The sequence below is a fragment of the Suricata suricatta genome, chromosome 1 (assembly GCF_006229205.1).
Source record: "Suricata suricatta isolate VVHF042 chromosome 1, meerkat_22Aug2017_6uvM2_HiC, whole genome shotgun sequence".
Taxonomy (NCBI): Eukaryota; Metazoa; Chordata; class Mammalia; order Carnivora; family Herpestidae; genus Suricata; species Suricata suricatta.
Window position 1 is genome coordinate 134,853,367 of NC_043700.1, and position 12,648 is coordinate 134,866,014.

At 40.2% G+C, this 12,648-nt stretch overlaps 1 protein-coding gene across 8 annotated transcripts in view; it reads right to left on the reverse strand.

Annotated features, from left to right (window-relative positions):
• The window catches only part of SEPTIN11 (septin 11), an 87,673-nt gene that overhangs the window by 27,483 nt on the left and 47,542 nt on the right, over positions 1–12,648 (reverse strand). For all 8 annotated transcript variants that reach the window (XM_029944580.1, XM_029944558.1, XM_029944545.1 and 5 more), the window contains exon 3: positions 5,955–6,150. In XM_029944580.1, the coding sequence (XP_029800440.1) occupies positions 5,955–6,150 (196 nt within the window). The remainder of the gene's footprint in view (positions 1–5,954; positions 6,151–12,648) is intronic.

Sequence of the window (12,648 nt, forward strand, 5' to 3'; positions counted from 1 at the left end):
AAACCTTTCAACATTCTACGCCCCAACTCCTATATTAAACTGAAACCCTTAAAGGAAACAACAAATAAGGATGACAGCACACACCCTAAGAGAAAAAAACAAAACAAAAACACATTTGTAACCAAAAGCACTCAGAAAAAAGTTTTTTGATATTTTTCCTTCGTGATTCATCACAATCCATTGATTCAATCTGAGCAGACAAAATCTCTAGTGGTTTAAAGAAAAAGTAGGATATGCCTCAGTAAGTAAAGTTCTAAATAAGACAAAAGAAATCCCAATACATTCCATAGAAAGAATGAACAGTGACAAGTTTCTTCTATGTTTTCCACTTTCAAAACACAGGCAGGTTGGGGCACCTGGGTGGTTCAGTGGGTTAAGCCTCCAACTTCGGCTCAGGTCATGATCTCACGATTTGTGAGATCAAGCCTGTGTCAGGCCCTGTCTTGACAGCTCAGAACCTGGAGTCTGTTTCAGATTCTGTATCTCCCTCTCTCTCTCTCTCTCTCTCTCTCTCTCTCTCTCTGCCCCTTCCTTGTTTGCACTCTGTCTCTGTCTCAAAAATAAATATTAAAAAAAAACACAGGCAGCTATTATGAAACAACACTAATAATATTATAGGATAGTGGTTAGAAGCATGGATTCAAGACAGAGAGACCCCAACCCCACAACTTACAAGATATGTGACTTTGGGCAAGTTCCTAAACCTCTCTGTCTCAATTTCCTCATTGGTAACTCAAGGACAAAAAAGTACCTGTATCAGAGAGCTATTGTGAAAAGTAAGTGAGCTAACATATGTAAAAGACTAGCACATAAAAGTAAGATATAACTATTTCGCAGTAATTAAATAAATAAATAAAAGAAAAGCAAGCCTGACTTTGGAGTTGCGGGGGGAGGGCGACTTACACTCACTCAGTTCCATGGTAACCACAGTGCTATTGCACTCATGCCCTGCAGGGAAGTGGACCAGGGCACTCCACCAAGGTCCACCCATGTCACAGCCCAGGGCGTTATCTTCCAGTCTCCTGACACTGAGGCATAAGTTTAGGGAACCAGACTCTCTATCCTGCACCCTCTTAAAAAAGGAAAGGAAAAGCAGCTCACAATCAATTGCTCCTTCCTGCCTCACTAGTTCCTGATTTTAATTTCTCAGTACCTCCTGCCCAGCAGTGGTCCACACAGGTTTCTGCTTTCTATTAATTCCCCTCTTGCCTCTGGTGTTGATTCTGATCCTCCAAGATTATGGAAGCATAACATCTCCATAATATTTTCTGCCCTGGATTCAATATATCCGAAGAAAACTTATTCTCTTACACCTCAAGCTTCTTTCTGCCTTCCCATGTCAGGGAGTTCTGGTCAATCCTCCAATCTCCTTTTTTTCCCTTTATGTGATCTCCCTGGAAAATCCCACTTATTCCTGTGTTTAAGTAATGATAAATCACAAACCTCTGCCTGGGTAGCCCAGACCATCCACCCAAGTTTCACAGCCCCATCCATCCAACTGCTTACAAGATATTTGCATTGGCTCTTCTAAATGTGTCCAGGATGGGACTCTTCATCTTGCTCCCAAACCATCTCCCTGTTTTCCTTCACTAGGAGAACGGCACCTCCAACCATACCACCCAGGGACCTCCTCTTCTACCTCTCCCACACAATCCAGCATGAAATTCCACCAATTTTACCTTCCAACTATTATAAACAAATGAAAGAAATGTATTTCAGGAGAACTATTTACCAAAATCATTTTTCCCTGTGTTTAAGTCAGCCAGTGGTTTTGAATTCCCCTTCACAATCCTCTAAACAAATTACTCCTTTCCACTTCTTATCTACATTCAATCATAAAGATAAGGAGGTTTAATCCCAAGTTTGCCTTTTGCTAGTTTCCATTCTTACAGAAAGGATGCCCATTTGTTTTCTGTTTGGCCAATACCAACTTCTCTGGGTTGCAGCCATACAAAGCAGGGGAAAGTGAAGGAAGGCAAATCAAATCTAGTCTTTACATTCTTCACGTCATTTCCTTTTCAGGGATGGGGATGGTCCTTTTTACCCCCAACTCATCTCTTTTCATATACCTCCAGCCACAGAATTCACAACAAAATACAGAGATTGACCCTAAAACTAATGGGAAAAATATTTTATGCAATGTTTTCTGTCCACCCAAGTTACCCACTGATCATTCTTCCAAAAGAACCAATGGCATTGTTCAGGGACTGACTCTCCATTTTACATACAGCCAGATACCTACCATACATATATTTGTCTCTATCTTGCTGTTAGTTTTCCTTATCTCTCAACTACCTCCATCAGAAAGCGTGGTAAAAATAGAAGTTAAAGACCAAACGGTTCACTTCACTACCATTTTATAACTCTGACATGAAGATCCGGTGAGTTTGAGGATTTCAATTACTCATGTGTTTCAGGGCTAATTATCATTATAGTTAGCGATATGCCATTGACATTCTAGCTCCCATCTTCCAAATGTGGAGTAAATGAATTATTCTATTTCCAGGTCCATGACAAAACTTGATTTACCTTCTTCTACAGACCTCTTTCCTTCTTCACTGAACAGTACAGACAGCAAAAGAAGGAAGCCCTTAAACCATGAAGAGTTAATCATGCTATTAAACATAACAGGAAACCTTACCAGATCTCTCTTCCTGCCCCCTTCTAGCTAGCCCAGTCCCAGGGAGATACTCATGCAGGAATGCTGACATGACTGAAGTCTATATAAACAAACTGGGACATTCCTGAAGTCCTGCATTTATGGCAGAAAAGCTTGCCTCATCGCCAAAGTATTAAAAATAATCATGGGTCTAGAGAAACAGTACATTGCTTCCCATATGGTTACATACCAATACAAAAATGCATACCTCACTTCCAATTCCTTATGGAAGCAGATTGTCTGAAAAAAAGATTTTTTAAACAATAGTCACTTGGGTTTGGAGTCAACAGTGTCAGCAATGCCTTCTGGGGCACAGAGTTCTAAATGCCATTTAAAGAGGTTATGCAACAGCTGTCAAGAAATTTCAGAAGAAAAAAAAATTTGGTATCTAGGTTAGGTTAATATCACACTTCCTCTCTTCTAAATCTCCTTGGAAACTATTATTTGACCCAAATGAGTCAGATAATTTCTTAAAGGGACCTCCAGCTGCAAATATAAGAATTGGTATTGTAGTAGCCACTTGCTATTCAGTGCCGGCCAATGAAAATCCACCAAGCTGAAGGAAAATCCCCACTTAGGGGACAGGCAATTCAGTGGAGCACTGAGGCAACGACTCTGAGCTGGAAGAGCACATGAAATCTTAGCGGCAAGATACTGGAAGAAGGTTCTCATTCCCGCAGGAAGGGACCCTGAAAAGGTCCAGTTACTGCCTTCCAACTGGAGTGCACAAAGAAAATATTCTCTAACCCCGGAGAGAAACCTGTGTGGGTCAGAGAGATGGAGATACGCCTTGCTCTGAGTACACTCTGACTGCACAATGACCAGGAAGCCCTGGCTCTCTCCCCAGCTCCCACAATGCACCTGTGTTCTTTTTCTTGTTGCCAAGGCTTTCCCTTCATCTATTTCACTTGGCATTACAAGCAGCCTTCAGGCAGTAACCTCTCCATCATTCCTTGGCATTGAGGTCATAAATGAAGAGCAACAGACCAGCTGCAGGGTCTGAGCTTAGCTGTCCCCACCCCGCACAATGTACAGATAGTTCACTTTGACCAGATGCAAAATAAAATCCTTCTCACTACATCTAACAATTGCTCCTGTTATTACAGGACAATGTTTATTGAGGAGCATTTAAATCGCTCTATAGATAAAATGGAGCTCAGTCCTCAGCTAGAGAATGAATCAAATATTTCTTCCTAATTTCTATGGCACTCATATACATCAGGGATAGTTAAAATATCTCTAAGCAATACACATTCTAGATAAAAAATAGTTCAAGTTCCTCTTTACAAAACACATGCATATAATACACACCATTTCTAAGAAAAAAAATTTTAAAGAAAGAAAAATCCCTGGTACTAACAAAATTTCTGATCCTTAAGCAAACATAACTTATTGATGTGGTGTTTTATTCCCATAATGTTATCACTGCACAAGAATGTCTCTAGAAGCCTCTTTCTAGAATCATCTTTGGGCCCGGAAAAATTTTAACTTTTTCTAACTTCTTCTGAAAATGAATACAGTATTTAAAATAGTCCTAAGATATCTGATGTTGAGAATGATAAACAGGATGAATGATCTCGAGGAGTGTGAACAATATTTTGGGACTGAGGCTAGCCTAATGGGTTGAGCACCAGGAAGTTTTAAGATTAAAGGAATATGGAGACTCAGAGAGAAGAGTCAAACTTATTTGGCTTTACAAATTGAGTATATGTGTTTTCTAAAAATAACAATAAAACCTTGCTGTGTTATAATTATATCTTCAAGTTTATGTGAACCAATTTTAATGAACGAATACATAAGACTGACTTATCAGGCAGTAGCCTCTGTCTATATACAAACCATTAGAACAAAAGTCTTAGGAAATATTTTATTTCTTAAGCAGCTTAAACACATCTTTTCTTCCACATATATAGATTATCATATATATTACTTTATTAGCTTAACAAGCCCCACTGGATAGAAAGGGAAAGTTTAATCCAGTTGACCTCAATTCCCCATTAGGCTTGACTGAATCCACAATCATTACTCAGACTCAATTTGGCAATTCTGCACAGGCATGCTGCCCGCCGCTTTAGCAGCCTGCGGGAAGACCCAGACTCTTCACAGAAGACTCACAATGCCTCACACCAAGCACTAACATCAATAGCAAGATCCTGTGCCAGCTGGAAATCAAGATATTTCCAACAGATCTTCCATAAAAATGCTTTCCTCACTTTGACATTTTAGAAGCTAATACGACTTTGACCAAAGACATCAAAATACAGGCTGACTCCCCTATTATTACCATACCCTCTTCCAGGCCTTGCTTTTTGCAGTGTCCTTCCGTAGGCCTCCACCTAAGGATAGGACTGTATACAGGATCACACTTGGAAGAGACCTCGGAGATCATCTAGTGACATTCCCTTAAAGTGAGATAAATCACCAAGGTCCCATAGCTTGTCAATGGCAGTATCCAGGCTCTAACCCAGGTCGCCTAAATCCTGAGCTGTGGTTTCTTTTGCAGAATCTCATCAGCTCTCAGTTTTCAATCAAAATCCATAAGAATTTGGGGGTTAAGTCAAATATCCCACTGTGCCTTGGGGACTAGGGAAGTCTGGCAGCTGCTCATTTTAAATTCCCTGGACTCTTTAATGCCTTCTTATTTTGCAGAGTTGCAAAATGCAAACAAACAAAGCAAACACGACACATTGCGCAGACCCGTGCAGCTAGTGTTCTAGATATGGTTTAGCTTCTACCACACAGATGCAGCCTTACAAGACTCGGAAGCAGGGACTGAGCAACGCACAGCAGAGGCCACCCTTGTTCTCCTCACAAAGGACGGTGAAGACCATGAACATCATCTTGTAACACTGTCCCAACCCTGGGACAGAACTGGTGGAGGTTCCAGATGCCCCCCTTCCCAGCACCACAGGTACCAAACTGTATACGGTGACCAGTGGCAGGGGCTCCTGCGAACTGTCCTGTGGGGTCACTGGGTGTTTCTCTAGATTGCTTTTGCTGCTAGGAAAGGCCCCAAATCTAGTTCCATGACCCTCTTGGGAAAATGCCATCAGCTAGCATATTCCTCCTGAGAAATTCCTTTTTTCCTTACACTAGCCAGAATCCACTGTGTTGTCTGATTCTGACTGCAGTAAAGAACATTCTAAGAAAATTTCTCAGAGGAAAAGAATGTCTTATCTTTTAGGCAACAGAAAACCAGCCCCATAATTAGTGAACATTTTTAGCCTTTGAATTTACTCAGGTCAGCTCCTGTATCTCCTGATCCATTTATACCCCACACAATCCCAAGATGTACCTGTCATCTTTATTTATCTGGTCTCCAAATCCCACGGTGTCAACGATGGTTAACTTCAGCCGTACATTGCTTTCCTGAAGCTCGTAACTTCTGGCTTTTAACCGGACACCTGGTTCATTGTGAGTAGCTGGGTCACTTTCAAATTTGGTGTTGAATAAAGTGTCCATTAACGTGGACTTGCCGATGCCAGTCTCACCTACAAGGGAGACATCAGTGTATGTGTCTGTCAGTTCCTCTCAGACATCAGTTCAATTCAATAGGAATTTCTTAAAATTACATTTGTAAAACATTTTTAGAAGTCAGTATCAGCAGAAATCTCACTATGAAAAGAGATCTTTACCTGAGTGATCTATCAAATATCTCCCTAGAAAAGCCTTAATGAATTCCAGAAGCCATTTAGAATAAAAGATCTTGTACCTACAGATCAAAATGTTCCTCTTAACCTCTGGATAGAGAAAAAGAACCTGTAAGCTTGCCTGTGGTCAGTTTGTACACTACAAAGATATAAACTGCATCTCTTCTTCTCCTACATGTTGATATGTAAAGTTAAATTACTTTAAAAAATACTATATTGCTTGTTTCTGATACCAGGTTAAAAAGACCAATCTCATTTATATTACCTGATGTCATCAAATTATCTGATACCGTCTAATGTTGAAAAGAATTACATTTTTCAAAACAACACTCTTGACAATTACAGCAATAATAACAAGTCCAGCTAAAGTTACTGAGGGCTTACTTTGTGTCCGGCCCTGTAGCAGGGCTTCTGACACATTATCGCATGAAGTACTACTACTGTCCTCCGTCAAACAGGCACTACTGTCTCCTTCATTTACAGATGGGGCAGTAAGGCCGAGCTAAGGTGAAGGAAGAGGCCTCAAGTCACATGGCTGTGTAGCGGAGCCAGGGTTCAAACCCAAGTTTGTGCAGTTCTACACTCAACCAAGACAGCATCCTGACTTTACTATTATAGAGAAACTGACAGTCTGATATTTTCCAATTATAGTTATGCGTCTATGTGAATCCTCCCTATTATTTCCATTTTCCTCTCTCTATTCAACTGGCATCCAGATGGGAAACATTTATTACATAGTTTTCCCAGTTTCGGGTGATATCTGTGACAATGAGACTAAATGCAGTTGAATGACTTCCAACAACGGCCTTGTGAATTCATGTTGATAAATGAATCAGTAAGTGTTTACCGCAGCTCGAATGTGTGCAGAGAGTGGCTGGGACCGGTACCACTACTCGAATCAAAATGGAGAGACCCAAATGTGGAGGGAGCAACCAAGAACACGAGCTAGGCCTCCAAAATCGTGCCAAGCAAAATTCTCTTTTTTTAAAATCTTCATTTTTGAGAGAGCGCGCGCGGCGCGTGCGCGCGTGAGCGAGTGGGGGAGGGGCAGAGAGAGAAGGAGACAGAGGATCTGAAGCAGGCTCTGTGCTGACAGCAGAAAGCCCAATGTAGGGCTCAGAGTCACAAACCACGAGATTAGGACCTGAGCCGAAGTCCAATGCTGACTGAGCCACCGAGGCACCTGGCAAAATTCTCTCTTCATCCCAATTATACGTTGAGCCAAACAGAGCTGGCAATGAGAAAGAACCTACCTTTGTCATTGGTGGTGGTGGTGATTGTATGTGATCATGGCTCAAAGAGGGAGGTAGAAATCAAGAAACACTATCCATACGAATGCTTGGTTTTCAAATCTGGAAAATTTCCCAATTATACTTCCCATTCAATTTAAACATACCAATATGCTGCAGCTCTTTCAACAAATCCGAATCCCATGATGTTCCTCTCTAAAGGATTACTATAAAGACATGTAGAATGGTTACAATTCTATGGAAAAAGAAGTGCTCTGGGATTTGTAGCCTTAAAGCAACAGTCCCACTGTAATGACAAATCCATTTATTAATGAGAAGCTGTGTAATATACTCATTGCGTTCAAACACAATGAAAAAGTGAAGTTAGATTTGAGTTTTCTCTTAGCTTTATGTGTTACCACTGTCAATAACGATTCACTTGCAGGATAAAAATTGTTAAGTATACGTGCCTTACTCTTTAGCCTTTCCCATTGAACCCTTATACATCCAAGATTAAAGAATATCGACCTTCATCAGGCTTTATCTAGCCAGCACTTTCCCCAGTGCCTACTTCGTGCTGAGTTCTGTGCCAAGTTCTGGGAATACAACAATGAACTTGCCTGACACGTTGTTCTCCCATTGCTTAGAATCTGACCTGGAACATGACTGACTAGCAGGCAGACTCTAATTTATTGTTACGGAATGATATCCTAAGTGTTTGCCACAACTACATTCTCCTTATGAGCAAGACCATGCCCTGTGATCTCACTAGTAACCGCAGGTAACTGGACCAGGACTAGCCCCCTGACCAAAGGCACCTAGAGCAGCCTGATCATTATGCTCCAAGACAGTGCTTCATACTGGACAGTGACCTGTCCATCCAGTTAGAACTTCTCTCCTTTGAGAGATACACAATCCACACACAAAGCCACAACATGGAAAAGAAAAGAAGCCTTGAGGCAGAAAAGGCTGTAAGTAAATAGAAGCTGTTTTGTTGACAGACAACTAGTTGGTAATACAGGAGAAGAGAACAGATAGATACAGTAGAGCTTAGTATCCAAAATCCATTCCTTAAGAATATTTGACAAGCATAGATGCTAGGGACAAAACAGGGAATACAACTGACACTGACTAAACTTCTATATCCTGAATGTCATCCCAGATCTCCATGAAGTCTGGTAACAGCTGAAGACTGTTTCCTGTCTTCCTTACTTTCCTGAATATTCTTACAAAAAAAGAATTTATTGTAAATTTTATTCTTCAATAAAAGTTATCTAGAGGCACCTGGGTGGCTCAGTCTGGTAAGTGTCTGACTTCGGCTCAGGACATGATCTCATGGTTGATGAGTTCGAGCCCTGCCTCAGGCTCTGTGCTGACAGCTTGGAGCCTGGAACCTGCTTCAGATTCTGTCTCTCTTTCTCTGCCCCTTGCCTGCTCATGTTCTTTCTCTCTCAGAAGTAAATAAACATTAAAAAATTATTTTTAAGTTATCTAAACTAGTTTCTGCTCCCTAATGTGACAAAGCTCAAAACACTCATATCCATGTTTCAGGGCTTAACAAAATAACTTTGAACAAAACCAAGTTACTGTGTGATGGATACAGAAACAGAGCTCTCATTCTTAGATACTTAGAATCTGGTAGGCAAGTCCATACTGAGGGCACTGGAGTCATTTTAGGTGCCTGCTACATGTGTAACAGTCTCAAACACAGCCAACTTCTTTTCAGGATTTACCCATTTTCAGAACTTCGACAAAGGAACAAAGAGCAGAACTACCTTATAAAGGTCTCTCCACAAGTTTAAAGTTTCTGTCAGTACAAAGTGACCCATTTAACTTTCATTGCTTTCCCTAAGAACAGCAATCAAGACTTCAATTTACATGGTAAGGATCCTGAGTTACTTAGGACTGGAATTACCATGCCATTTTACTAGGTTGAGAATTAGTTAAGCACGTGTGAATCAGGAACATTGTGCTTTTTCTTTCTTTCTTATTTTTAAGACGAGGTAATTTTAATTATCATGTACATTAAGGTGGAAATTATGAACAATTAGCATTCCAGGCACTACTTATAGCACAGGGTTAAGCAATGGGTTGGAAAAACCACTGTTCCTCTAAATTTCAGAGTGCTTTGCTTTCCATTTCTATGCTCCGTGCTTTTAAGAGCCGTAATTAGATGCAGCTTCTCCAGCAGCAGTGTGATTCACCAAAAGCAGTTGAGAAGGAAATGACAGATTTTGGAATAAAAGGCATTACAGAACTAGGGGAGTTTTTGAGTGCATTAGCTTGTGAGGCCTCTACCCTCGGAAAGTGGGGCATCCTCTATAATTCTGAGATACCCAAAAGAGCAAAAAGGCCTCATTCTGATTGAGTCACTGAAAGCCTGCTGGGTAAAGGCTTGGATTCAAACCCAACAACCATAACAATATTTTGAGAAAATAAATGACTAACACTAACTTTGAAGCATTTCAGAACTCCCTAGCAGAGTATCTGGCACAGAACAGGCATTTATTAAAAGTTAACTGAGGGGGGGAAATGATCATGGTGATAATTTATACTGAGATTTGCCATTTTGGTAGATTTTTCAACATTTGTTGCGTATTCTGTTATAAATACATCTGCCTAAACATTCCATTGTTGCAGTAAAGGCTTGCTCTTAAAGCGCTATCTGTGGCTTCTGTTTTTCTTGCTCCTGCCAATGGTGGTGAACATGACACCCACATCACAGCGGGAAGACGTGCTACCTTCCATTCTATTCTCAGGCTTATTTAAACCACAAGCCCTAGGCTGGACATTGAGAGAGAGAGAGAGACTGAGAGAGAGAGATCCAGAAGGATTGTATTATTAATTAGAAGGTAACTGTAGATTGATCAAAGAGTTGATCGAAGATTCAGCATCTTTTACTGATTGCCACATCCAGCACCTTGTATAATTATCCAAGTAACAGTGCATGAAGGTCTGCCTGCCTCTTCTAAATATTCCAGATTTTGTTCTTGGATGGGCCAGATAATCAGAGAGCTATGTATCTAAGCTGTGTTGTTTTAACTCCTTTGATGAAACATGCTTTGGCTAATACCACCAGCCTGCATGAGGGACTTGAAAGAACAGCATATGACACTTGGCATTGCTTGGATTAACTGCACTGATCTAGGAAACACTCAGGAACCTGGACCTAGCTGCGGTGCCATGCACCATATCTCTTCTGGAAATCCATGGGGAGATTTTTCTAGGTGAAACTATTTCATCTGGAGCAACTATTTAGTTTTACTTTACAAACACTAGAAATCTGTCGCTGTTGAACTTTAAACTTCTATTTGGCACATAATATGTGCTCAGTGAATATCTTTTGGATGAATGGATTCTCTCCATGCTCTGACCACTGGCTGAGAGACAAATGTATTCCTGACAGAACTGGCACAGCTTGACTTGACAGCTTTGAGTTCTGACTCTATCCCTGGCTTCATTATATTTTCTGGGGTTAATTTTATCTTTATTCATTTACTCATTATTTCACCCTATAAACCATTTCATATCCTTTCCTAGAAAAGCAAAATGGGATTAAAATGTACACTTGGAACAAATGTAACAATGTGTCAACTATACTCAAACAAAAAATTTTTAATAAAATACTCGAGAAAATATATCGTGGTGTAAAATTCCACAGTTTATGCTGACACTAGTCTTGGCTAAAATGATCTTAAATTTGTGGGTTCTCCATTCCTCTTCTATCATCCTCTCAAAACAAAACATGGCTGAATTATGAGAAAAATTTTTATTTCAAAATGTATTATTAATTTACTTTGACTCAACTACTGAACTGGTTGCTCTTCAAAAGCAATATTTTATCCATCTTTGTATACACACAAAGAACTTGCATACTTCTGGATTGATGGTGAAGAGTCTCATGGATCAAATGCCATTTTTGAAAATGAATAAGATATACAAATTTAAAACTGTGAAGAAAGGCTGAATAATTTTAGATTCTCTGGAGAAATACAGCATGGATAAGAAAGAAAAGGCTTTATTTAAATGCAAATGCAACGTTGGGGGTGTAAACAAGATGCAGGGCAGGGAGGGGAGAATATGAACTCCTGGGTATTCTGGTGCCCAATTTAGCATCAAGAATTTCCCTCCCTGCTAAGTAGGATACTACTCTCCTCTTTATTACATTTCTTTCCGAGACTCAGCAGAGTGGGTTCTAATACCAGATATTTAATTCATTCCCTCTAAAACTACACTAGGCTCATGACAGGATTAGTTTCTGCCCTGGTTTGTTTCCTGTTTTTGCAACGTAAAAGCTCTTACCACAAAATAAAATTAGATTCTAAGACCTTTTTGATAAACATGATGTTTCCTTTCTGGGATCACAATTCTTTTTTTAAAATTCTCAATCCTCTTCCATATCTATCACATGAAAATGATGCTAGAAATAACACACATGAGCATAAAGTGTTGGAATCCACAGGGCAGCAGGGTGGCTCAGTCGGTTAAGTGGTTAAGCCTCCCACTCTTGATTTCAGCTCAGCTCACAGTTCATGGGTTTGAGCCCTGAGCTCACAGCAGGGCTATGAAGGATTCGGCTCTCTCTCTGCCCCTCCCCCATCACATAGTCTTTTTCTTTCTCTCTCATTCTCTCTCAGTGAATGACTTAAAAAAAAAAAAAAAAACATTAAAAAAATTTTTTAAAAAAGAAAAAGAAAAAAAAGCTAAAGGGACATTAGGTGACCAGGTGAAAAGAAAATACCATGGATACACTTAAATTAAGTGACACCTACTCCTCTAAGTAGCTGTCAAAATATTTTGATCAACTAGATACTTTTTCATAGACTCTTACTTTAAAAATAGATGGACCATTAATTGGCAGTGAGTTGTTTTCACATGCAGATATTTTGCTGTAAAATATTTGTGGCAAAGGGATTTGATGTGCTCTACCCTCTGTGGATAAGTATGCTTAATACTTAATTCTGACACTCCAGTCTCCCAAAGAGCTGATGGTGGCTCCAGCCAAATGGCTCTGAAGAGTCCTGGAAGAGAACCTGGGCAGCTAGGTTCACTGGCTTGGAGTAACAGCTAGGATTTACTGGGGGGGAGGTACAGAAGAATATGAACAGCA